Here is a 27,416-nt window from a genome sequence, read left to right on the forward strand (position 1 = left end):
CACCTTTGACCTCTATCGAGCTCTCATATTCTTTGGTTCCTTCAGGCAGAATGTCAATATCGGCTCTCCCGCAGCTGTTTATTTCCACATTACTTTGTCCACATCCTCTGGCTCTACCTGTGTCCCGCACTGCAATTTTTGTGTCCTGGCCTCATATTACCATTGATGTTTTCCTTCCACTGATGTGTAATAGCGTCTTACCCGATGACCTCCTCTCCTTTTCGCAGATCATCGCGCCCGGCGGAAGAGCATAGCCACCGGGAAGCAGCCCAGCATGGAGGTCCCTCCCACTGCCCCCCTTCAACCCTTCCGACAATCCGTGAGTAACCCCCACTGTTCCCGGCCTCGCTCGCTGCCTCCATCCCTCTCGCTGTCCCTCCTCCCTCCTCCCGCCCTGGGTCCACCGCACACCTGTGGCCGTCGGGCCAGCGGCACCCCACCTCACCCTTACCCTCTCTCCCTGGCCGTCTCCCCCTCCCTCGCCTTTTGCCAGCAGCAGCCGCAGCAGCAAAAGGGCTTCAAGAAAGGTTCCGGCACGCCCCCCTTGCCCCGCTCGCTGCCCCTCTCCCCCTCCCTGTCCTTCACCCTGCCTCACTCGCCTGCCGCCTCCTCCTCCTCCCCCCCCTTCTTGTACTGGGGCGGAGACTGGAGGGCTGCCGGTTCGAGTCCAGTGGCGGGAGGAGCATATATTGCACCACTGCCCCCTGTTGAGGTATGTGACACAAACATGGCTGAAGCAGAGACACTGGCTATTTTTGCATGCTACACCGACACTCATACAGGCGGCTTTTGGCCCGACAGCTAGGAATGTGCATGAAAGAAACATGTTCACACAGTTAGGCTGCTGTTATTGTTAGTAGGCGCAAGCTTTACACCAGTTTGTTTAAAAGCTTTTAACTCCCAAGTATTTTGAAATTGAAGGTATATATTTTGTCTAATGTTATATTTTTATTCACATCATTCCAGACGGGCATTATTCTCCATTCTTATTGCAAAAATATGAAAATCAATTGTCTGACTAATGCGTTAATGGACCTATTCATCAGCATTAATGTTTGTCAAAGTTACTTCATCGTTGTGCAGTAATAGAGATTAGCCTAAGTACAGATCGGATTTTAAAAGACATGCACAGCAATTTGTTAATTTGTTTGTTTGCATGAGCATTATTAAGAATATAAAATAATTGAATTTCATGAATATTTTACAGGGCATGAGACAAGCCAAGACTCCCCAGCAGGAAAAAAAACTGCTGGATGATAAATGGATGAAAATATACAAAAAAAAGAAGGCAATACAAAAAAAAATAAGAAAAAGGAATCATGTTTCTAATAATCATTCTAAATGAGTTATTTCATTTTTAGTATTACATTTATGTTTAATCTGTTTGCGCTTCTGTTATTTTATGTGGGCTTTTAAGTTCTTTATTTATCTTTAGAAAAACTGAGAAGAATGCATTTAAATTCCAGATTGCATTTGACCTACAAAGTTAGTTCACAAAACTAAAACTGTTATTAACTAGTAAACCTTAAATGAATAAATCCAGAAACTGCAGCAGGCAAAGGCCAAGGAGATCAAGGAGAAGAGAATGCTTTTTAAATACTTTTAAAAACTAGATTGCAATTAAATACACTACTCAGTCTAAATGTCATCTGTACCAAGGGTCTGAGACTATATCCACTAATAAGAAGAAAATGCTGTGGTTTTTAAAAGAGCTGAAAGTTTGCAAATGTGATATAAAGTAAATGTGACTCGTAGTAAATAGGCTAAAACGCACCAGATGCCTGCTATGATTCATTAAAGTCAAATGAAGATGAGCAGCATAAAAATGTTGTGTCACTATTATTTCTGGGATCATCGTGACTCTTTTTAAACCAGACACGATGTCTGTCAGAGAAGAAGCGGGCAGCTGACACACGAAACATTTTGTGTCTGCGGGCACAAATAATCTGTTTTTGTTTCATTAATGGCAACAGAAACTCAATCACAAGGTATCAAATGTTAACGCAAAGGGGCTTAGAGGATTGACTGGTGTCTTATTAAGTTTGTGCCAGCAGTCTATGTTACCCATCTCCTTTTCCATCATTTCTGCTGGTGTTTGCACACCGTTACTGTAGCTGGGAACGGCAGGATGTGTTTTCATCCCATCACAGGAAACTATTTGCTGCCCATTCACTGCTGCAGTATGAAAAATAGCCGCCACTGACTTGGAAATTGCAGAAGCAAGATAGTCCATTACAGGAAATGTAAAGGCTCAGTTGGGCTTGATCAGAGTTTTTTTCTATTTCATCATTTTTTCATAGTGGCTGAGATGAGTGTTTGTTGTATCAATATTTCAGCCTGTGTGATGTGATAAGCAGTCCTGAGGGACAGGATAAGTGCCATAGTGTAAACATAAGATTCAAACAAAACTTTTCAGCAGTGACAAAAAAGGTCATTCTGATTTTTAACTCGCACTTTGTTTAATGCAAGTCACTTGAAACCTGGAGGAAAAAAATTCATTATTGCAATTAAATCTAGCAGAACTGTTACTGCATCCCCCGATTTAAAAATAGGCGCAAATGCTTATCAGTACAAATTTTGCTCATCAGAACTGCAGCCAAGTATGTGACAGTCTTTCATGTAAGCTCTGGTGGTACTGCTTTACAGGAGGCTTTTGATCCCCGACGTCAGTCTTGAAGGCCAGACCATTCTCTCTCCTGAACCATCAAATCCTGAACCCTTTTAGTGTCACATTTAAACACACTGGTTAAGCATACTTAACTCAAACCACATTTTCTTCCTAAACACTAATAACCAGCGTCTGAAAGTGAAAGTAAAAAGCAAGTAAATCGAGTTGCAAATGGGACACGAGCCACAACCCTCTTCTGGTGTTCCACAACCTCTCCAGCTTTTCGGCTTCCTCTCCAAACTTTGTTCCTCTTTAGAAGAGGAACGTTACCTCTCAGCATCTACAATTACCCTGACCAACATGTCAAGGCACAGAAGCCAAGGGACACCTTGTGTGCATCTGTGAAGCCAGCAGCATGTGACAGAATGGCAGTATAAGAATGCTTTCCCACGGCAACGTCTTACCTAAGGCGAAACATACTTAGCCTGGGGACAAGTGCCTGCTTAACAGATGATTCCAGTTTAGTTCAGTCTGTCTTGTTCTCTCTAAATGCTGCTGTGTTCCATGACTCCATGGGTCATGCTGACTTTGAACTTGCCACATCTGTTGTAGAGATGCAGAAAAATGTGGACTTATTACATTTATTGTTGTACAGGAAACTAACAAAACCGATAAATTGGGTAATTTAATATAATTTAGCATCAATCATCCCCAAGCTGTAACAAGTGTAAAACAGCATTAACGCTAAAGTAAGCATCAGAATAAATCTCCTACTAAGAGATCAGTCGCCATTTTGAGCATATTTTTCAACCCAGACAGAATTTCATTTCATGTTTGACAATTAGTGTTTTAAAAAATTAATAACTAATTACACACAGCTATTAAACATGCGCAGCAGCAAATGAGCCGGAACACTAAATGACACCAGTAACCTGGAATGAACCCAAAGCTGAGCCAGTAACAAAGTGCAGAACAGCAAACACGGCCACAGAAGCTAAAGCAGGTGCCTCCTCTTTCGCCCTGTTAGCTCTCTTTATTGTGGTTTCGGGATTTTCTCTCACTCTTTGAATTGAAGACTTTCTACTTTTTGAGACTTAAAGTGTCAGACGGAGCGGCTAATCAAATCAGATTTAGTCATGCAGACTATTAGGTTGGAACCAGCAGATGGAGCCAAGTCTTTAGTCACATCCTCAAGACAGGCTTCAAAGCCATATGACTCATGCCACATGACAAGGTGTCATTTCCCTCCAGTCATTCTCCCACTGAGTAATGTCGTTATGCTGTAGGTATATAAATGATAGCACTTCAGGATGCACCTAAAAGCTGAATGGGCAAAGCGTCTTCAGGGGACAGTGGAAGAAAAAGCATGTAATGATATTTCATGCATATTTGGGGACATTTAAATTTACTATTAAAGGAATGAGTGTAACGTTAACATCTGAGGTCTACAAACACAGGGTGTGAAATCAGGAAGTCTACAAATGTTTTAAAAAGTGATATAATCGTCCAAGGTGACTTCATTCACTAGCTTGTTTTTGCATTACCAACAGTCTCAGACCTAAAACAGTTTATTTACAATATATGGTTTAAAAACAGAGAAGACATATATTTCATTTTCAAAAGGTTTCAAACAGATTACAAATTCTAAAATGATTTTGCTATTAGTTCTATAATGTCTTCATTTTCTTTGAGCTTAAGTAAAGTCACAGGTTTTTTTTAGTTTTATGACCGTCACATTGACAGGAAACTCCACACTCACACTCCTTGTAGACGAGATTCTGATCCTGGGTTTAATATGCAGTTTGTTGATACAAAATCTGGTGAGTGGTGTTATGCTGATGTACATTATTCTCCAAAAATGCAGTACATGAAGGAAAAATGGCAGCGCTTCCAGCCAGAAAGACAAAAAATAATTGTAAATGAAATGTAAAATATAGACCAAACACTTATCAATGAACAATTCTTCGTTCCAGTTCTCTGATATTTGATTGAATCGTGCCAGGAAGCTCATTTAGGACAAACTGTGAGACTCTCTGCTGTTCTTATGGACTTAATGGTTCACCACTGCCCACCACAGGATCTGTTACAACATTGCAGTTTTCTGTAGCAATTTGATTCCTCGTTGATAATAAATGTACCTTGTGCTCTCCCCATCATGCATCGTGTCTTTCATTTGTGTTTGTCTCTCGATTTGATTTTGCCGTCACACAAATACATCTGTTATAAACCATGCTGATTTGACGGGAATCATCCGCATTCATATCATACTTTCCTGTCCTATCCAACCACATCGACCTCTCTTCACCGCTCAATCTCTCATCTTTTCCGATTCACGCCAACCACTTCTTTGTCTCTGTAACTTCGCGCCACACACTTCCTCCTCCCTCTCCCACTCCATCTGTCTGCCTTCGTCGTCGCTCTCCTCCTCCGCCACGCTCCAGAGTTTCCTCAGTAGAAGGTTGAAGGGCTCAATCAAGAGGGCCAAGAGTCAGCCCAAACTGGACCGAACTAGCAGTTTCCGCCACATGATCCTCCCCCGCTTCCGCAGTGCCGACCAAGACAGGTTAGTGAGTCAGCGTGTGTGAGCGTTTTCATGCGATGTTTGTGGACTGCCAGGCTGTGTTTGGCCCTGCATTTTGCTGTTGCATTTACAGATGCATGAATTCTGTTTGTCTGTTTGGATGCTATAATCACATCACTATTTGTTTTTGTATCTACTTTTACACGATCATCGGGAGAGTGATAGCACAGTTAGTGGCCATGTTGCACACCGACTGAGAATGTCTGTCAGTCTGGGAAAAATGCACATTAGATTTTGGCTTAAAAAGGACGTGTGTTTACTAGAATCTCAAGATATATTATCTTAAAGGCAAGATTATAGCATATTATTCTTTGGAAAATGTTGAGCACTGCATCTGTAGATCTGTCTTATCGTGCTTCTCAAACTGCGACGGAGAGAAAATATCAACTTGTGTGTCAAACTGAGCTTTCATGTCGACTGGTGACAAGATCTTAGTCTCTGGATGGTTGTGACTGACGAAAAAAGCTATTCCAGAAGTACATTCTTACTAATAGCCAGCAGTGGCTGACTCCTGTGGTTGCACAAAAGTCTGGTTGTGTAGAAATCAAAGGGAAATGGACCTTTTTGGGTTCTGTGATCTTTGAAAAAGATGGAGAAAGGATGGTAAGTTTTAGGGCAGGGCTACCTTGTTATTGTCAAGTCACTACTGTATGAGTGTGCTATATCCCTCAGTTTCAGTCAAAACAGCAGTACTGAGTGGACAAGTCTGCAGTGTCCTAGCCCGAAGGCAGTGCATCAAGACCAAGTGTGCTTGTCAGTTTTCTTTTCAGCATTCATGAGGTTGTATCATGAGGTTGTATACCCTAAATTTTGCCACCATACCCACTTTGTCAGCTCAGAGGTCTGTTGTGAAATCCTGAAGCTGCAGACAGAGAGCTTTTGCTGCAAACGACTCACACAGGGTTTTTTGAAAACCTTTTTTAAACCATACAGCACAAAAGTCTCATCACACATCCGTGCTATACTTCACTCTCTGCCGCTTAATCCCCTAAAATAAATTCAATTTAAAGGGTCACTGTTTTGGCTTACCAGAGCAGATCCAGTTGCTCAAAAGTTATTGGGTCTCTGTGGTTCCAGGGAGCGCTCTAGAAATAGTAGCCTCTACCCACAGAGATGTCCTGAAGGGGAGATTTTATTTATTTATTTATTAGGGTCTATCTATATCAGCATGCTTCCATGGATTTCTATCTTTATCGTCTTTTATCTCATCTTTTGATTCTTTTCCATCTTGTCATCTCTGCCTCTATTAATCTTTTTGTCTATCACTATCAGTAGCTCAATCTCCTGCTTTCTATCTGTATCTTGGCATCAGCTTTCTCTGTGTATGTCCTAATCTCAGTCTCTGTAATCCTTTATATGTCTATCACAGTCCTAAGTTTATTTTACTCTCTCACTGCATTCTCGCTTGCACTCAGCACTCACTATTTCTCTGCTGAACCGATGAAAAAACATCCCCCGCTTCACCATAGCAACCAGCAGACAGCCATATGGCGGCTGTACAGACCATAATGAGTCAGTGGGAGATTTGCTTAATTATACCTCCTCTGTATCATCTACATAGTTGCAGCAGTGCTGGAATTCTTCAGACACAGTAACACAGGAGTTGCATGACCGATGTTCGAATGCAAAAATCTTCAGATTTTTTAGTTTGTCAAATATGAGAAACATAAATGAGGAACTGTGCAAGGTTTTGAGCCTAATTTCAAGCAGCCTGTAAACAGCAAGGATCCAAAGCATTTAGCTAAGGGCTGCAACCTATTTCTGTATTTTCATTAATGATAACTGCTGATAATTTCTTAGATTAAGCTCTGCTTTTTTCTTGGAGATGTCTGAAGTCCACTGTGACAGACATCTTCTAGCTTGTTTTGTCCAACAACAAAACAATATCCCAAAAATATTTCAGTGCAAACATAAAATGGAGACAAGCAGCATTTTTTAACTGAAAAGCCTGACGTGCACAACCGAGATGAGCAAAAATACTGTTCAGTATTCAGCAGGAACTATTCGAATGTTCTCAAAGATTGCACCCTGGACTCACCCTCCTCTCTTTTCTAGGAGCTGTGAATTTCATTGTCACATTTCTCCAATTCTTGCTTACAGTATCATCTCATCTTACTGTGCTGCAAGTTTTTAAAAACCAGCATCTGGTAGTTTGTCAAGTGTTCCTCTGTTTTACATGTTTTTAAACTCCCCGTTTCATTAATGCCACCTTCTGGCAGTATTTAGTATCATTATCTAGTACCTGCCATCAATAAAAACAAGAGAAAATGCATCTACAAAACCATTTGATTTTAATTATAACAGACTCTTTGTGAGAGTATTTAAAATCCATCCCCAGTGAACAGTAAATCAAAATACTTACAGAAAATGAATGACCAATGAACTGACTGATTCAGCATTCATTTGGTCCATTCACTTTTTCTGTATTCTCCCACTGGACAGTTAGACCCAGGGCAAACTTAAACTTCAAATGTGAAGGTCAGTTGTATAATCCAAACAGAGGGCAAGAGTGCACTCAGGAGAGTGCTAACACCTTTGCAGAGCCAGGTGTCTGCCAAGGTGTGTTTCCACATGATTTATTCATTTGGGAAGCTTGTGGATGTCTATTATCCCCGACTGACTTGAGAAGACTGAACGGACAAAAAAGTCAAGAGCGATGTGAAGTCGTGGTTGTTTGCCAAGGCCCTCGTGGCTGATCCATCGTCTTTCACAGCTCCTGGTTTGCTCTGAGTGTTTTCTGTCAGGGGTGCTGGTGAACATCTGCAGCTTTGTTCATTTGTATTCCATTTTTTTTACCTTTGTCTATCCAGGGAGGGCTTGCCTTTTTTTTCAGCATGGATTGGATTTCATGCAGGCATAAATGTGCATCTGAGCTCCCAAACAGGCTCTAGAAGCTCCAACGATACACATATTCGCACATAATTTTTGTATTCTTCTCACTAATAAGCCAAACTTAACAGATCTCTCAGTCCACTCAGATTTTTCAGTGTAAGTACCCCATAGGCTTACTCTGTGTAGTCACAGAGGGTACTCTGTCTTGCAGAAAAATAAAGTTGTATTATTTATTTGTTTTTTGGTTTTATGTCCTTAGGAGACCTACTTAAAGCTGTTTTGTATCTTTGAGGTTTCAAATTGTGAAGGTCTTCATCATTAGCGTATCTTTAGCCTAAATAATGTCATGAAATAGCTTTTTCGTCTGCCAAAGAATTAAAAACACAAATCTATTCAACATCAAAAACAGGAAACAGAACAGAAGTCTTTGCACTACCGAAGCCACACCCTGTAAACTTTTTTAGTAGTAATATTCATGATGTAGCACAAGGGATGTCTGTTTGTTTCACACTAGAATATCGCAGTTCTTAAATACCATGAAATTTTATCTCAAACCTTAACGTCCCAATGATTTAATCTAATATCTTTGGAGACATGCTGCCTTTTTCTGTAGAACCACCATTTAGTTCTTCGTTAAGATGCAGTAGACGCTGACATGAGCACACATTCACCTGTGCCAGCATCTACCCTAAATGTTTTCAGAATTGTCTGTACATAAGCATATGCATGTAGATGCTACACTGGGGTGGGTGCTCGTCTGCCTGTGGAATCTGATCCAGTCCTGCATAAAATACAAGAATTTTCTTTCATTTTAAGTTTTAATGAAAGAAATACTACTGGAAAAGGACAAACACTTCTGTTGAAAGGTTGTTTTATACTATTTTACAGTTTTTACCTATTACTGCATTTACTTAAGTACTTATTTATTACATATATATCAGGAGTGAGAAGCAAAATGTGCAATAACTGCTAAGTTTGTAGCTGATTTTGTAGTTGCAGTAGCATTTAGTGCTGTAAACCATTGTCCAGACTCACCTATTTTCGGGTTTAAGCATGGACATCAGCACTGAGGAGAAGCAGTTACATGGCTCATCTGTAGCTTTAAGTTCAAATCAAAACTTGGCAGGACTGGACAGCAAAATTTACAAAAATTATGAGAGCAGTCCTGTCAGTTTTTACTGTTTACACTATTATTTTATAGTAGAACATCACAAAAAGCAGCTGCAGAGTAGTAGAACTCGTTGTTTAACATAATATTACTGAACTATTGTGATTACAGTCAACACAAGATAAGTGTTTTGTTATGGAAATTTGCATTTTAAACTTAAACAAGAATAAATGCCGTTGTAGCATTTGTAACAAACCAAAAATCCACAGAATATCTGTGCAAAATTTACTGAGTTATGACTATATTTAATTGGCAAGTGCATAGAGTTACACACATTAGAAGACCCAGTGAACAATATGGCAGTTGCAATATGCTGATGCATCTTTAAATAGCAGTAGTCAACGACGCATCTACTGTATGTCTATATAATGTCTGTAAAGAAGCACTTCTAAAAATAGGTGGATCTCTTTAGAGTACTTGCCTTCCTGCTCTTAAGAATTAGAAAAATAAACCAATAAATACATAATAAATGTTGTTTCATAGAAATGGGAGGCATACCTGGAAGAAAAAAGAGAGCCGCTGCTTAGGCTCAAAGTGTTATTGCTAATAAGTAATTATGAGTCACATAATCCAGTTTGACTATTCACCTTCAGTTTGTATTTTGTCAGTGTTTGTCTAACCTTATTGATCAGGAATCATTGTGTTTTATGTTCAGTTTAATAAAAGACAAAAGCAGCAAATTCAATGAAATGGGTCTTGAGCTTAATTAGTATTTGAGATTGAAAAGCGGCTTCAGTTCAGTTGCTTTTCTTTGCAAAGTGGTTGTTGTCAGGTTTGTTCTCTTTTAGATCACTACAGCAAAGCTCAGCTCACCTTCCCAGTATCAGTATCCTTGTTCCTAGTCTTTCATCCCTGAGTTTTTTTTCTCCAGGTGTGTAGTTCATCAGTTGTGATGCACTGACTATAATTTGCAAGGTGTCTGCATGCATGTGTGTGTGTATTTCGTCTTTTATGTCTGTCCACTGAGACCTTGCATAGACCTTTTTACCTCCAGCACTCCTCCTCTCATCTCAATCCCTTCATCCATCCCGACCCTTGCGCTTCCTCCTTTCCCTTTCTCTTTCATTCCTCTAATCCATACTCTCACTTTCTTCCTCTCCAAAGGATCCACTGTTTACATAATCAACATGATTTCCTCTGAGAGGTCTTCTCCCTCCATCCCCGAGGCCTCAGCCCTTTCTCTCTCAGTCTTTCCTTCTCTCACATCCTCTCCTGACCTCCCCCACTCTTTCTCTCGTCTCTTCTATGGTACCCTCAATCTGACTCATTCCTTTGGGTCTATTTTTATCTCTCCCTCACTCTCTATGTTTCTCTCCCCCTCAGTCCCGTACATGCAATCACTGCTCTGTTGATGAACGTTATGATTGAACATAGACAAAAACAGTTTGAGCCCAAACAGGGGAGAAGCCAAGAACCGGACGCAGAGCGCAGGATATACAGCTTCTTTTCTATCTTTCCTTTTTCCTAATCTACTGTCCCCCTTTCTTCTCTGAAGGGCTTCATCACACCTGACCGTCTGTCCTCGCTATCTGGTTAGACTCACTGTGCCATCGTGTGTTTGTTTCAGTGGCTGTGTGGCTGTTTCCTGAGTTGTTCTGTGATTTTACCTGCTTCTCTGCATGTGTGTGTGGGTGGGAGTAGGTGATGATGAATGGGCTTTAGCACAGACCTCCTTCGCCTGTTAGTGTGGGCTGTGACCACATGTGTGTCAGGATTAATGATTTATTAAGAATTGTTTAATTGGTTATTTAAAATGTTTTGGATATAGCCATAAATGCAGCTGTAAAGAAAAAGTAAACCATGTTAATACTGTGTGTGCTGCATTTTACCACAACTTCTTAAATCAGATATAGGCATTTAAAATTGGTCGTGTGTAGTTGCTCACTTAAGCATCTATTTACAGCACTGTGCAAGTCTTGAGCCACCCCTTATATCTTGCTGAAATACGCAAGGTCCCTTTTTGGGAATCACCTTGTTGGTGCAAAAGTACAGTTTTATGCCTGTCAAATTGTGTTGGCATCTTTTAGAGGTTCAACTAAAGAAATGGGAACAGATTATGTCCTTTTGAGACAGGCTGATGGGGTACCCTGACTTCCTTTCACAGACCAAGGACGTGTTAGGTTAATTTGTGATTCTAAATTGGCCACAGGTGAGCGTGAATGGTTGTCTGTCTCTGTGTGATAGCCCTGCAACAGCCTGATGACCTGTACAGGGTGTGTGCCATCTCTCGTCCAATCACAGCTGGGATAAGCACCAGTCCCCCTGTGACCCTGATAAACGATTAAGAGAATGGATGAATGTGTTGATAAGCTGCTTATTACCAGAATTATCAGTATGTTGTGCAGCACTCGTTTGGCTGTTTTTCAGTATACAAGATAAAGATGAAAATGTGAAGCAACATATTTGGAGAATTAGCATACAAAAAGAAATCACCTGTAATTTCTTGAACACTGAAGTCTAAGCGACCTTTAATAAAAGAGCCTCCTCACTCTCCTCACTCTCCCAGGACCCGTTTGATGCAGAGCTTCAAAGAGTCCCACTCCCATGAGTCCCTGCTTTCTCCCAGCAGTGCCGCTGAGGCGCTGGACCTCACTCTGGACGAGGACGCTATCATCAAACCTGTGCACTCGAGCATCCTGGGACAGGAGTACTGCTTTGAGGTGAGAACTGAGCTGCTCAGCGGAGAGCCCACGGCACACTCGCACACCACCACAGAGTGCACAGAGCAGTAAATGACACTAAAACTGTTGTTTCCACCCTGACAAGTGAAAGTGATGTGCAATGCAAGTAGGATTGCTTTTTTTCTTTTCTTTTTAAATGTGAAAATTAAAATAAGGACATTTAAATGAGCCTAAGTCCTCTCAGCTTTTGCATCACCTGTTCATTAGTGGAACATGACAGAGGTTGAGAGTGAATACAAGTCATTATTTTGGCACTTTAGTTGCAGTCTCCATAGTGACTAATGGCTGTGGTTGTTGAATTTACCATTGGCTAACCTCAGGTGACTACGGCATCGGGAACCAAGTGCTTTGCGTGTCGCTCAGCTGCAGAGAGAGACAAATGGATCGAGAACCTGCAGAGAGCTGTCAAGCCCAACAAGGTGAGGGGAGAGAAAGGGATGCGGTAGAGGAAGAAAAAAGGATGATCCCTCTGTCTGTGTGTCTCTCTCTCTCCTCCCCGTCTCCCGTTGTTGTGTGTTTTCAATAAGAGCGCACCGCTTCATTTCTCTGTGTGAACTCCATCCTCGTGTCTGTGTGTGTCTGTGTTGAACAATTTAGTGGCTTCTACAAGCAAAATATTAAAGCTGCACAAGGTAATGTCGATGGTGGGAGGACCCAAAATGCTGTTTTGAAAAACCACAAATCAGGTAATGTGATAAGTAAATTGAACACAGCGGGTTGATGTTTACCTGCACAGCATGTCTGTGATACTTTTGATAGGGAAGTAAAAGATTTAACACTCGTGAGTCTAGGTCTTTTATTGCTGCTCTCTACAGACAATGGGCCTCATGCAAGAACCACAAGACAATTTGTGGCAGTAAAAATCTATGGGTAGTTTTTCTCAAGTGGTCCAGACTTGTTGTCAGAGCAAACCCCACTTGTTGGACCTGAAATCGGATTGTCTAATCATAAAATTATCACAAGTAAGACAGGCAACTTTCCCAAATTAATATTTGATTAAGAATATATCATTATTGCATCTATGGAGAACGTTGTCTACCTTGATTTTCCTTTGGAAAATATGAGCAGTGCAGGCAGACTTTCAGTAAAAGGCAATTTCCGGGGCTATGATCATCTTAGTTGCCACAATGGATGGAGCCTCATATTTTACTGTGGATGCTGCACTTTATCTATCTCCTCCTGATCTCAAAACATGGCTCTTTCATGTATTAACCACTACAGGACTGATTATGCTAACAATCATTTATTTTGTGTACCTGAAAAATTCAATTTAACTTTTATTTATATAGCGTCAAATCACAACAACAAGGAACTCTATATTGTAAGGTAAACCCCCCCAAAATCAAATGACCCCCGATGAGCAAGCACTTGGCAACAGTGGGAAGGAAAAACTTCCCTTTAAAAGGAAGAAACCTCCAGCAGAACCAGGCTCAGGGAGGAGCAGCCATCTGTAAAGCAGGAAGGCAGGACAACAGACACATTTATGAGGTTAAATCAAGCAATTTAAAATTTAACTGATTAATTAAATGCATGATGGTGTTTCAACATGAGGTTCATTTTCCATGTGCTTGTATCTGACACCAGTTTTTGCAGATGACATACTTGTATTTTTTAAACACTACAAGATGGTGTATTTTCATAGGGAAAGTCATTTCCAGTGCAGCTTTAAGGTACTATGATGTTATTTGCATCTTCACAGCTTAAAAAAGAAGACTTATCGCCCTTCATGCTCGCTCCATATATAATTAATATCCTAATTTTAATCAAAATTCCATCGTAAAGTAAAACTCTCACATATTTCCCCTCAGTGTTATTAAAAGTGAGCAGACATGTGAGATACGCAGCTTAGATGGCAACCAGAGACTAAAGGGTTATTAAGCGAGACTGAGATGAAACATCACCAGAGTTGAACGCCTCGTCCAGATGCTCCGGCCGCAGGGGTCCTGGCTGAGTCACGGAGCTCCAATGACTCCAAACGGGCGCTTTCTCCAAAATCTCTCCTCCTCCTCCCCCAAAACAACACGCACTCTTCTTCTCAGACCAGATGCACCATAAGCGATAAGACTAACTGCAGAGAGAAGGATTATCATTATTCTTTGTAATTTTCTAGAGTCTTTTAATTCCTTTTTTCGGCCTTGATTGCTTGGTTTTCAGGAAAAAAGTATTTATTCCACCTTAATTTAGCATTCCACTAGTCTTTTGGTAATACAATTGAAATAAGACAGACACAAGGGAAGGTGTAACATAATATCAAGGTGGAGGACTTGAGCGCATGCTGGCTCTGCTGCACTGTATGTGCACTAGCAAACTGAGCCACCAGATGCCCAGCACATTCAAACTCAGAGGTCTGGAATTAATTATGCCTTGTGTTTGGCGCTGGTTATCAAAGAGCATACAAATGGAGACGTTAGAGCTGTTGATCTTGATGATGCTCACGTATTTGGCCGTCTAAATTAGGACTTAAGTAGTCTGAAGCAAACAGGGGGGCCATCAACAGTGGCATTTGAGCCCAATTGAAATGACTCCCAGTTACTGAAACATCATTCTGTAATCAACAGAGCACTCTCTCCTCCCATGGGGGATGTCAAATATAGCTGGGCTTTGTGATCATGATTAGGGAATGTAGCAGTGCATAGGAGCATTTTTAGTCCATTGTGTTTGCAGCACATGTGTATTGTGTCATTTGTGTTTTTTCTGTGTCTAAGGGGATTACTTTGTTTTATCCATAAAGAGAATCTTTCTTCATTATTTTCTGTTCTCTTTCTCTTGTGTGTTTCTCATGCTGTTTTCTGTCTCTGTATCCAAGATGAGAGTTGAGAGCAATTTATCAAGTACAACCCACTATCCATAGTAGCCAAACCACCATGTCACCAGCCATTTATTTCCTGTCATTTACTCTTTTCTCCTGCAGGCTGACCTGCTGTCGCCTTTTATTTGCACACACTCTCTCTGCTTCCACGTCTTTTTTTTTTGCGGTCTGTCATGTTTCCTCCTGCATTGTATCATCTTGTCTTTGTAAAGCTTTTAAATGTTTTATCAGACATGCTTGACCTTGTTTGACCTGACTTTATCTCCACACAGGACAACAGCCGGAGGGTGGACAATGTGCTCAAACTGTGGATCATAGAGGCCCGCGAGCTTCCAGCAAAGAAACGATACTACTGCGAACTATGTTTGGACGACATGCTGTATGCACGCACCACCAGCAAGCCCCGCACCGACACCGTTTTCTGGGGCGAGCACTTTGAATTCAACAACCTGCCAGCTGTCCGCAACCTACGCCTTCATCTATACAAGGAGACAGACAAGAAGAGACGCAAGGTGACACAGAGAACTGTAGGGTAGCATAAAGGTCTGAAAATGAGTCATTTATATTAACTTAAAGTTGTTGAAACAACTTTGGAAGAGGAACAACTGAAATATCCTAAAGTTGAATTTTATCGACTTATTTTTTTATTTTCTTATTATCATATCTACATCAACAATATTAATTATACTAGCTTTATTTATATAACATCATTAATAACAAAGCAAAGCAAAATCAGGATAAACTAAATGCAATAGTTATAACAGCAACAAGACAAAACAGGAAACAGAAATGCAAATGCAAAATGTCAATATAAATACTAATAAAAGAATAAAAGTCCTAGCAGCAGTAAAAGATACTAAATAAGACGAGTGAGCCAAACAACAACAACAAACAAACAAAACAAAGGATAAATAATACTAAAAATATAAATAAAATACATCACATAAAGTGAAATCTGTAAGCCAGTGTTTTAGGACACAATTTAAAGGATTTCCCCGATTGTCTGAGCCGTACTTCCTCAGGCAGGTTGTTCTAAAGTCAAAGAATCCCGACAGTCGCCTTTAGATTTCAGCCTCGACTTTGGAACCGCTAGAAGGACCTACCTGAGGATTTCAGGCTATGAACTAGTTCAAATTGGGCCAACTTTTTTGCTAGATATCTTGCGGCTGGAGGCAGATGTGCTTTACTTGTGATCAATAAATTCTTAAAATCAGTTGCAAAATGCACAAGAAGCCAGTGGAGAGAATTCAGGACCGTGGTGATGTGATGTTATGTGTAACCAGTAAGGAACTTTCTGAGCTAGTTTCAGGGCAGAGTGACTTTTCGTGTATGCCCAAAAAGAGGGAGATGAAGTTGTCCAGCCATGAGAAAATAAATGCATGAATTATGTGAGAGCATTAGTTTTATTTTTGAGATGGAGACAGATCTGAACAGCTGCTCTCGATGTGTGGTTCAAAGCTAAATCAAATGGTACTCCCAAATGTCTGTTAGTGGGCTTCACAATGGAAGGCTTGTAGGACTGAGGTGTCATGTTTATATATGGAGCAGTCAATGTTACAGAGGTGATGCTGAAAAAGCAACCATGCTTTCAGGGTCAAGAGGTCTCCAGGAAGGTATATCTGTGTATCTGCTGCACAGTACTGAAAGCTGGTAGAAGCATATGATAGAAAATATAGCAGGACCTAAAACTGAACCTTGGGGTATACCACAGGTAAAGAGGTAATCACCTGTGGTGACAGGGTAGATTCTTTCTAAAAGGTAAAAGTGAAAACACTTCAATTTAAAAGATAAAGCAAACGCATGAGTAATACTGTGAGGTGTAACATTAGCACTTAAGAAGTAAATGACTTAATACTGAGTCACAAAACCAGTCATTTTCATTTTCAGCTCTGTACAAGAGTAACGCTGCCACAGTAAAGCTCTAGCTTCAAACAGCACTCCAGGGATCCAGCGTTAGTCCTGCTGCTCATTATTAATTCATCGCTGAAGCTTAAAATGAACTTTTTTTGACATTTCCGACTTTCAGATTAGTTTTGTAAAATATTTCTGTGCAGAACTGAAAGAAACAATGTTTCTTTACCACAATTAATATGTTTGTTTTGGGTTTTTTTTTTTTCACTTTAAAGGAAAAGAGCACATACTTAGGACTCGTAAGCATCCCCATCTCAAGCATCACTGGACGTCAGTTTGTGGAGCAGTGGTACCCGGTCATCCAGCCCAGCGTCCTCACCAAGGGAGCTGGTGTCGGAGGAGGGAAGATCATCAATGCATCTCTACGCCTCAAATCCCGCTTTCAGACCATGAACATCCTGCCCATGGAGCTGTATAAGGAGTTTGCAGAGTATGTCACTAATAACTACCGCACCCTGTGTGCTGTGCTGGAGCCTGTGCTGAGTGTCAAGAGCAAAGAGGAAGTGGCCTGTGCTCTGGTGCATATACTTCAGAGCACAGGGAAAGCTAAGGTATGGGATCACTGAGTCCTGTACTTGACAAACACTATTTTAGGGGGAAAATAATAACTCTGTTCCCCTTTTCTCCAGGATTTTCTATCGGACATGGCAATGTGTGAGGTAGACAGATTCATCGACCGAGAACACCTTATCTTCAGAGAGAACACTCTGGCCACCAAAGCCATAGAAGAGTACCTCAAACTGATTGGACATAAGTACCTCAAGGATGCTATAGGTGAGTCAGAATAGTGTACAGAGCGTTTGCAGTGTTTGACTTACTCGCTCCCGTGTTCATACCAATTTAAAATTCAGCAGATGAACTTTTGAAAGTTTGGAAATAGCCAAACTTTTAATTAAAGGGGGGAAAAATCCTACTTAAGAGACCCAACTTTCTCTCAGCATGCCTTAGTGTTTTTGCTTGAAGAAGATAGTTTGGTTGGGTGTGGGGAATTTTATTATTTTTCAACTTATTCGCGATACTCAAACTTGTGTCTTTTTTGCACTGCTGTGTGGAGTTTGATGATATATTGAATTATGTGATTATCCAAGCTCAGCACAAGTCTGTTGGCGGTGAGATCAGGAAGCAGCTCTCCTCAAAAGGCGAGAAATACGACTTCCTGAGAGGAAGCAAAGAGCTCGATATGTTGTTATTGTTAGCCTGGTTTCATTAATGAATGTTTGCTTGAGTTCATACGAAATCGAGAACTTATTTAACGTAATTGTATTCAGCCATCATTATTCTGGATTGAGTGCACATGGAGACTTCAGTGTCTTATGGTCAACTTGAGCTTCATGGCAGTGGCCATTTGGTTTTTTTACAGGCTAAAAGTGATCATATTTAGATAAGAGGGTCAAATAAAGTGATCAGTGTACACCAGCTGGCTTCATTATCAAGTCAAATAATAATTAAGTAACATACAAATAAAATGCTATCATTTCATTCAATAATGATACAGACACCTTAAATGGGCTATTAATGCAATAAATAACACAGAGGTAAATCTAATATTTCATAACTTTAAGCCTTACATAACTCAAACTTAATCAAATTTAAAAAGGTGGGTAAAAAAACAGCATAAAATAAAAGTTAAATAAAAGTAAGCTACCTCCAAGTAAACAATGATATATAGGATAACATAAACAGTTTCTCAGTTGTTTCTCAGTAAAGTTTTCTCTTAATTTTCTAACATTGAGTGCATTTAATGCTTTGGTGTTCATAAAGGTAGTGCACAGGAGTGTAGAGGGACAGACAGTTTCTCCAGAGATTTCCAGTAAATGCTAACAAGTTTAGAGTCTTAAAAAATAGTAATAATAATACTACAGTGCAGTGAATTCTGCTCAGCAGTCCATTTCTGAGAATTGTTTTCTATATGCTAAATTGGCATGAAAATACTTTGAGCTAAAAGTAACAAATACTGTTGTAATTTGCTTTTGGCTAATAAGACAGCTCCTCACCTACAACTACCTAAACAGCATCGTGTGGTGTGGCAATGCTGGGTTTGTTGTCTCATAATTGATTTCTTTCGTATTAATCTTGTTGTGGTTGTTGTTTTCTTTATTAATAACACTGAAACTTGTTACTAATAAAATGTCACTTGCAGGGGAGTTCATAAGGGCCTTGTATGAGTCAGAAGAAAATTGTGAAGTTGACCCCATGAGAATACCACCCTCTGTACTACCAGACCACCAAGCCAATCTTCGAATGTGCTGTGAATTGGCACTCTGCAAGATTGTTAATTCCCATTGGTGAGTAGTTAGTAATGCAAAAAAAGCAACTCCTTTACTCGACTGTGTTTATTTCTCTTCGCTATAACAAAGATAGATGAGGCTTTTAAACAGCGTCTCGGTGGAATATCTAAATGTACCTAGTTTGTCCTGAAACCTTTTATGTTGCTTTATAGTGTGTTCCCTCGAGAGCTGAAGGAAGTCTTTGCCTCCTGGCGAGTGCGCTGTGCTGAGAGGGGTCGAGAAGACATCGCTGACCGCCTCATCAGCGGTTCTCTTTTCCTGCGCTTCCTGTGTCCTGCCATCATGTCGCCATCGCTTTTCAACCTCACCCAGGAGTATCCAGATGAGCAGACATCACGCACACTCACCCTCATCGCTAAAGTAGTGCAAAACCTGGCTAACTTCTCCAAGTCAGTTTTATTTCATTTCATTCATATATTTAGCTTTATGAAAAGGATTCTGTTTGTTTAATCCATATATTTAGGGAAGGAAAAAAGCTGACCATCAATGACAAAAACAAATACATAAATCAATGAATTTATGCATTTAATTGTTCGATTTTTTTTCTTTACACTGCCTAAAACTATTAAAAATTTGAGCTTTAATACAAAAACAGTTGAAATTAATGATATTTATTATTATTTAATATAAACTATTATTAAGTCAAAGATTATGAGTGTAGCTACAATTTAATTTCCCTGCTAAAATATTTTTCAATTCTTTTTCTATCACTTTCCCTGTCACACACATGTCCTCCCCGCCCTGTTCTGTCTGTTCCCACCTGCAGGTTTGGAAGCAAAGAGGAGTACATGTGTTTCATGAATGAGTTTTTAGAAATGGAGTGGGGCTCCATGCAACAGTTCCTCTACGAGATCTCCAACCTGGACAGTGTCAGCAATGCAGGCGCTTTTGAGGGCTACATCGACCTGGGCAGGGAGCTGTCTATACTGCACAGTCTCCTCTGGGAGGTCATGGCTCAACTCAGCAAGGTAAACACAAAGCATCATATCTGTTGTTATAAACTGCAACCATACTGGTAAAGATCAAATGATATGTGAAAAAAATCCCCGGTGGGTTATTTATCGCTTTACAGTATCCTGAATTTAACCTACTATAGTAATCAAAGTAGTTGTTTCATATGTAATAATACTGCTGCATTCTTAATCATGCTGCTCTGGAACTGGAAAACAACGTTGTACTTTCTCACATGCAAGTGAAATAATGTCATAAAATAAGTGAAGTAAAACTAAAAACTGAACGTAATTATGGTTTAAATTGAATTGCCAGAGTTCAGTTGATAACATTCTGATAACACAGTACATCGCTTACATTGTGCAGCCAGACTAAGCCGTGCTGAGATTTGATGTGTCATTTTAGGACTTGGTTTTTAAAGCTGCATCTAAAAAAAATGTCTTGCTGTTCTCTCACCTCAAATGCTTTACAAAATCAGACTCCATGTGATTAAATTTCCAGTGCGTGGTGAATGAAGATGGACGTACTGAAAAACACTTACATTAGATTACACAAAAATGTTTTTAATGAATATGTAGCTAAAGTGCCATTTTTTTTTTGTTTTACCTCTAACCACAGGATGCCATCATCAAACTGGGTCCTTTGCCTCGTCTCCTGAATGACATCAGCATGGCCTTGCGTAACCCACACCTCCAGAGGCAGCCCAGCCATCAGACAGACAGAGAGCCTGGGAGACAGTCAGACAGGCTGCTGTCACGGCCCAGCTTCAGCAGGGGCATCTCATCTGAGTTCCAAAATCTCATGATGAGGGATCTTAATAGGTAGGGACATTTGAGACTTTATCATTAAACAGTTTTAAATGCTGAAACCTGAGTTGTTTTCACAGAGTGTCAAGAGAATAAAATCCAGAAGATATTCTTTTTAAGTGATGCAGTTTCGCACTACTGGAAACACTTTTGCAAAGGACGTCCATCATCTGACTGCATCTTACATTTGCCTTCTTGTGGTTACCATTGCCAAGTAAAGTCTAGGAAAGTTTGGGGCTGCAGCGCATATTTGAAAATGTCTTTCAACAAATGTTTCTTTTCTCATTGTTGTGCAGTAGTAGCTAAAAATACTACGGGAGATGTGGCTCTTTTTTCTGCACTACATTTATGTAACAGCTGGAGATACTTTTTTCTTTCACATTATTTTTTTTCAATGATAAAGCTGTGTCATTTTTTAAAAAATGCAGAGCGCTGCTTAAGAAAATTGGCCTTGAACCTTTTTGCATGCAGCCTTTTTTTTTCTGTCTAGTGCCACATGGCAACTTTCGGTTGCCTAGATCTTCTCAGAGAGACATCTTACTAAGGTTTCATTTAAATAACATTTTTAGGTAACAACATCCAACAAATTCTTCCAAAAGACTAAAATTAGAGGAAGAAAAGTTCTGCAGCAGTACTTTTCCCCTACCCTCTTACTTGTAACACCGCACACTTGCTTGTTACACCGTAATTTAGCTATTAATAACGGCCTGATAGAGTGATACATTCTAATTTTATAACAGAGGAAGCATTCAGTTTTGATTTTAACCAACTGAAGAAAGGATTCAGATGCTTCCTCCAACGCTGTTTTATTTAGCTTTCAACTTGCAATCATAAAAATTTAGTAATATAGTGTCTAAATAAACTGTTCATAGGAGAAGAGTGTAGAGTTTGTTAGACTCGGACCTCACCTCCTGTTTGTGCTGTTCTCTAGCTCTATAGATATCACCCGTTTGCCTTCCCCTACATCCACCGGAGGGGTCATGCCATCTCGTTCCCAGATGAGTTTTCAGGACCGTGACCACCCTCAACGAGCATCCTCCAAAGACATGTTTTACGTATCACGCCCTCCCCTGGCCCGATCCAGCCCAGCGTACTGCACGAGCAGCTCGGATATCACAGAACCTGATCCTAAGGTGAGTTTTACCACACTGACTCGGGGAATCATCATCCCATCCGCTAGGTTTACCTTTATCAAGGTGAGATTAGTATGACGTGCATGTTAGTCATACTGTAACAATCTGCCATCGTGTGATCGAGGCTCTAGTATATCATGACATCTGCTTTTTTCCCACTGATTCACCACGCAACTCATCCTAGCGGTATTTCCTGGGAAATACTTTGATGCATTCCGATAACCAGGCAGGCCTCGCGGTAAAAACACCCGCACCACCCTCACCCATCATCCGTGGCCACCTAACATAAGCAATAACAGGGGGCACACTAGCCTCTCATATCCCTTATTATTTAGGTGCTCAGTGTCAATAAAAGCGTATCTATGATGGACCTCCAGGATTCCCGAATGAACAGCGTGTCTAACCTGCAGTCGGTGGACATGCTCAACTCCTCCCAGGCCTCCATCGCCGGCATGGGCAGCTTCGGCGGGCTGAGCAGCGGAGGCGGTGGCGGCCTGGGGTCGGGCCTGAGCAGCCAGCTGCGGGCCGGTGGGAGGTTGTCAGCTGGCTCTGGCGGCTCCAGCATGTCCGGTGGCCTCCGGCTGAGCCAGCTGAGCCAGATGGGCACCACCACCGACTCGCTATCCCAGCAGCAGCAACAGCAGGCCGCCGCCATGCGCTACCCGCTTTCCTTCCAGAATCCCCTCTTTCATCTGGCGACTGCTGATGGGCCTCAACAGCAACAGCTCCATCACCAGCACAGCCGGGCTCAACCCCCCGCACCCCTTCTCCTGGCCCCAGAGCCCGAACCCTCTCACCAGTCCTACATCCCACAGTTCGCCCATGGAGGGTTCTCTCGCAGTGAGGATCTGTCCACCCTCAGGACCAGGGACGGTCACCTGGGACAACCCAGCATCATCCACTCACATAGCTACAGTGACGACTACAGCAGGGCTGACTATGGACGCAGGCAGATGTCCATGCATATGCAGGTAAATGGACTCTCACTGTATTTCTGTAATGTCATAAATTCACTATGTAATAATGTTTACTAGTGTTTATTTTCATTATACACGAAGGATAAAAAAAGGAACAATGTTATTGACATAAAAAATTATAATCACAGTGTCTGATACCCTCAGCTTCAGTTTTTGTGTACAAACCAGACTCAAAAATTCAAAAATGCTCTAAAATAAACACCAAAGATTTTCTAACCTTAAAACAGTAAATTATGAATCATTGATGATTAAATTGGTTCCAGAAGATTGTTTAATTCCACTCTTACCAATTTGTTGTGAAAGTCCTTCAGTGAGTATGCTTCATACCTCTTTCGCTCTGAAGCAGTGCCAGTGCTTTCTCTAGAACCTGATAAAAAAGACTGGAACCATAAAATTGCTGAGCCCAGTGTTGGAACTACTGATGTGAGTGGCTGGGAGAAGCTACTGCAGGAAATTCAGTGATGATTCAAAGATGCGGCTGTGATTTTCTCCTGAAATGTAATGAATATGTAATTGTTCACATGTTAAGCAAAATGTGGGCCGGTTTATAAAACGCAGATCAACGTAGTCACCGTGATGTCACCGATAGATTTGCAATGTTCTGTTTTCACCTTAGCAAGCTTAGCATTTTGGAAACAGACATCACATGAACTTCATGTTTTGATCAGTAAGGCCTGAAACTATCAACTAGGCCCAAAAACTTTTGAACATGTTTACTGAAACCCCCAAAATCTGGGCCTTTCTTTAACAGTGGAGCCGAGCTTTAGGAGTCAATCACCAAAAAGATCTCTTTATTCCAACATTTATTAGGAATATATAATATATATTAACTAATAATATATAATTCTGATTCTGAGATGTTGCAGTTTTTCTTTCTCTAGTGTGATGGTAACAATCTTTTTTAGGGATGAGCTTTAGACATGACGCCATCATAAGAAGTCATGAGCACAAAGTCACAAGTCTTTGTGAATGTTTATGATTGTTGTCATTAAGTGTCACGATGTCATTTTTATTACAAAGTTACATTGATTGAGATGTCTTTGTGATGGACAGCTTGACATTAAGCAGGACAACATAAACCTGTCATAAACATGGCGTACCGGGTCAAACTTGAAAAAGTGTCTCACTTTTTGCATTACATCACACATTACATTAAACTGCCATATGTGACTTTAAAACTGGATGTGATGTGACACTCATTATTTTTTTTACCTAAGCAACCATAACTCTATTCAATGCTGTGCCTATCACTTGATTTTTTTATTTATTTGTTGTTAAAATGTCTTAAACTTAAGATCCTGTATTAAGACCACATTCATACAGATTGCTACTCAGTTAACACTGCAGGTGTAAAGGCCAAAAACAACGAGTTGCCTGTCAGAAAAGCTGAATCAAACTAGAATGCCATGCAAGCCTCGTCCAACAAGGGACTGCATTGGTGCTGTCAATTCCCAGTTTCATCCAATCTAAGAAGCTAAGCAGAATCAGGCCTGGTTAGTACTTGGATCCTTGAGTGTCTGGTGCTGATACCAGGTGCTGTAAGCTTGAATTTGATTGAGTAAAGTGGGTTGTCCTTTCATTGGAGGGTTAGTGGATGAATCTTCAGCCCACCTGATCTGTATGTCTAAGGGTGCTTGAGGAAGATACTGAGCTAGAATAAAGCACTGGAGCTACCAGGGGGGCTGAAGATTTAGATGGGCACTTGGAGTAGTCAGTAAAATTAGGAAAACAATGCAATTAATTTAAATTCAAAAAAAAATTGTATATAGCCCCAAATTACAACAACAGTCACCTCAAGGTGCGTAATATTGTAAGATAAAGATACTACAATAATACAGAGAAAACCCCAACAATCAAATGACCCCCTATGAACAAGCACTTTAGCATAATAAAAAACTCCCTTTTAACAGGAAGGAAACTTCCGCCAGAACTAGTCTCAGGAAGGCGCAGCCATCTGTTGCAACTGGTTGGGGGTGAGACGAGTGAGACGAGTCAAAACGCACACTGTGGAAGAGAGCCAGAGATTAATAATAACTCAAAATTAATTGCAGAGTAGTGTATAAACCAGGGGTGGGCAACTCCAGGCCTCGAGGGCCGGTGTCCTGCAGGTTTTAGATATCACCCTGGGTCAGCACACCTGAATCACACGATTAGTTCGTTACCAGGCCTCTGGAGAACTTCAGGACTAGTTGAGGAGGTCATTTAGCCATTTGAATCAGCTGTTTTGGATCAAGAACACATCTGAAACCTGCAGGATACCGGCCCTTGAGGCCTGGAGTTGCCCACCCCTGGTAAAAACACATAGCATTAAAAATCTTACCAGTCCATATTTCTACTGTTACATCACCTTCATAGACTGAATCTCAAAATGTTTGAAACTCATCAATTCATCATTCAAACTGAACTTCTGTTATTACATTTTATTGTCTCATTAGTATTTGAGGCAATTTACTCACCTGTGGCAGCCCACTGAATTTTTTTCCAATCTGAAGGTTTGTAAAAACATTAATAAGTGAATTAGTATAAATGTTAATTTATCATTTACGTGTTTTTCAAGGATAATCTCCAACAGCAACAAATGATGGGCATGGCCTCCCAGACGGGAACCTCCCATTCCTCCCTGGCCACCACGCCTCCCTCCACAGTCCAACCTATGCGCCAGAGTTCTGTTGCTCCGCCTCCCACCCAGCGTGTCAAATCCCAGACCTCCCATCAGCTGTCCGTCAGTGCAGCTGCTGCACCCTCTGCTCCTGCAAAAACAAGGCCGCAAAGCGGAAACCTTCTCCAGTCGCCAGAATCTGGCTACGGCAGGCAGCATGGGCCCCGGCAGCTCTCCGTCAAAGACAACACTGCCCCGGGCCTGCCCCACCAGCAGAGCTCTGTCAGGGAAAGCCAGAGTCCGCAGGGAACCACCAGTCAGAGCACTCAACAGTCACCACAGCAGCAGCCTCAGCAACAGCAGCACCTGCTCAAACCCACTATGAGCAAACAGGTAACTGCTGCACACTCTCCTAATATCTAACTTTCCTATTTTTTTTTCTACAGCACCTGCGCTCACAGGTATTTCTCAACAACAGTGTGTAAGATGTCAGTGTTTAGCTTATCTAGGGGATAAAACTGACATTCAAGATTAAGAGCTTGGGAGCCACCAGGGCTCAGCCATGCTCAAAATGTACGAAGTCGTGTAGCACTGAGGCATTTTGGGTAACATCGTGCACCAAATTTATGAAAGTGACTTTCACCCAATTAAAAATTCATGGTCTCATATTCAGTGTGCTGACCTTTCTTCCCAGGGCTCCCAGTCTCCATCTACCCTCAATCCCCCAACGCCAGCCAATGAGCGGACGGTGGCCTGGGTCTCCAACATGCCTCATCTGTCAGCTGACATTGAAAGTTCTCGGATTGACCGTGAGGATTTCAAACTTAAGGAGTACTCAAAAAGCATGGATGAGTCACGCATGGATAGGGTGGGTTTAATTTTTAAGTATTTAATTAACATTTTAGTGGAAGTCAGAGGAACATTATGTCTGTCATTGCTGAGCAGATGGCACTCAGATTTGATCTTGACACAGAAGTCCAGAGGTCTCAAACTGTGGGAAACAAAAGCCATGAGCCAAATGTTCAACTTGTTTGCATCATTTTTCTTTTTCTGCAGTTTCGTATATTTACTGTACCTCCTCCTTTATAAAGGCAGCTGGCCTAATTTTGAATATCTGGAGGTGATTTCCAATGCTTGCATGAATGTGTGTAGAGTACTCAAATCCACCAGGCACTGCAGTGACCAAGAAAGCGAGGCATGTACGCGCCAGCGTCGCAATAAACTGCTCTAATTTAGCATTCTTTTCACATCTCTACCTCAGGTACGGGAGTACGAGGAGGAGATCAACTCCCTGAAGGAGCGCTTGATGATGTCCCACAAAAAGCTGGAGGAGTATGAACGGAGGCTCCTCACGCAGGAGCAGCAGACCAATAAGATCCTCCTACAGTACCAGAATCGTCTCGAGGACAGTGAGAGGAGGCTACGGCAACAGCAACTGGAGAAAGACTCCCAAATTAAAGGAATAATTAGCAGGTAAATGGAAGCTGTTGTTGGGATGGAGGGAAAAGACTTGTGGTCTTGTATAAGGAGGCCATTGGTGGGCCATAGTCTTTCTTTTTCTTCTGTTACAGGGTTTTTGTGGAAAAAGGACCTTTTCTATAAAATTATGATTGCTAGCATTAATTAAAAAGACTTATTATACTTCTGCGGAGGACTCCACAGTACAATGTTAGCATATTGGATTCTGTTTAACAGGATGAAACATGAACATGAAGCAGTTGTTACTGGCAATATATACATTGCACATCTGAATAAGACTCTATTTACCAGAGGTTGTTATCTTGAAAAGAATATTACAAGATAAGGAGATTGGTTTCAGTTTCATAAAGCACTGTAGCCTATGAGAAAGGATGGGAGCTTTATATTGAAAGCCAAAGCTGCAGACATGTAATGAGTGACAAATTAAATAATAGACTGTAATATAGAAGACAAAGATCTTTATCTTAGATAAGCATGTAGGAGATGTTCCCGTGGTGGTTGTTTCTCTTCAGCTTAGTTAAGCTGGACAAAAGAGTCTTTGATTGTCCTCTAAGCTCTTGCCGTAGCAAATTTAAATGCGGTCATAACCTCAC

The 27,416-nt window shown here is 41.0% G+C and overlaps 2 protein-coding genes across 2 annotated transcripts in view; both read left to right on the forward strand.

The window, feature by feature from the left end:
• The window catches only part of LOC120442720 (early nodulin-75-like), a 144,234-nt gene extending 139,396 nt beyond the window's left edge, over positions 1 to 4,838 (forward strand). The window contains exon 4 of the mRNA XM_039619858.1: positions 228 to 4,838. Within this exon, the coding sequence (XP_039475792.1) occupies positions 228 to 805 (578 nt within the window). The 3' untranslated portion in view covers positions 806 to 4,838. The remainder of the gene's footprint in view (positions 1 to 227) is intronic.
• Positions 4,839 to 5,058: 220 nt separating this feature from the next.
• LOC116315385 (ras/Rap GTPase-activating protein SynGAP-like) overlaps positions 5,059 to 27,416 on the forward strand; it is a 44,626-nt gene continuing 22,268 nt past the window's right edge. Inside the window, exons 1-15 of the mRNA XM_039619857.1 lie at positions 5,059 to 5,171; positions 11,696 to 11,849; positions 12,191 to 12,289; positions 14,952 to 15,191; positions 16,806 to 17,141; positions 17,220 to 17,364; positions 18,731 to 18,875; positions 19,031 to 19,267; positions 19,645 to 19,846; positions 20,448 to 20,650; positions 21,567 to 21,768; positions 22,146 to 22,739; positions 25,303 to 25,737; positions 26,039 to 26,212; positions 26,606 to 26,817. Of these exons, the coding sequence (XP_039475791.1) occupies positions 5,134 to 5,171; positions 11,696 to 11,849; positions 12,191 to 12,289; positions 14,952 to 15,191; positions 16,806 to 17,141; positions 17,220 to 17,364; positions 18,731 to 18,875; positions 19,031 to 19,267; positions 19,645 to 19,846; positions 20,448 to 20,650; positions 21,567 to 21,768; positions 22,146 to 22,739; positions 25,303 to 25,737; positions 26,039 to 26,212; positions 26,606 to 26,817 (3,416 nt within the window). The 5' untranslated portion in view covers positions 5,059 to 5,133. The remainder of the gene's footprint in view (positions 5,172 to 11,695; positions 11,850 to 12,190; positions 12,290 to 14,951; positions 15,192 to 16,805; positions 17,142 to 17,219; positions 17,365 to 18,730; positions 18,876 to 19,030; positions 19,268 to 19,644; positions 19,847 to 20,447; positions 20,651 to 21,566; positions 21,769 to 22,145; positions 22,740 to 25,302; positions 25,738 to 26,038; positions 26,213 to 26,605; positions 26,818 to 27,416) is intronic.

The sequence above is a fragment of the Oreochromis aureus genome, linkage group 11 (genome assembly GCF_013358895.1).
Source record: "Oreochromis aureus strain Israel breed Guangdong linkage group 11, ZZ_aureus, whole genome shotgun sequence".
Taxonomy (NCBI): domain Eukaryota; kingdom Metazoa; phylum Chordata; class Actinopteri; order Cichliformes; family Cichlidae; genus Oreochromis; species Oreochromis aureus.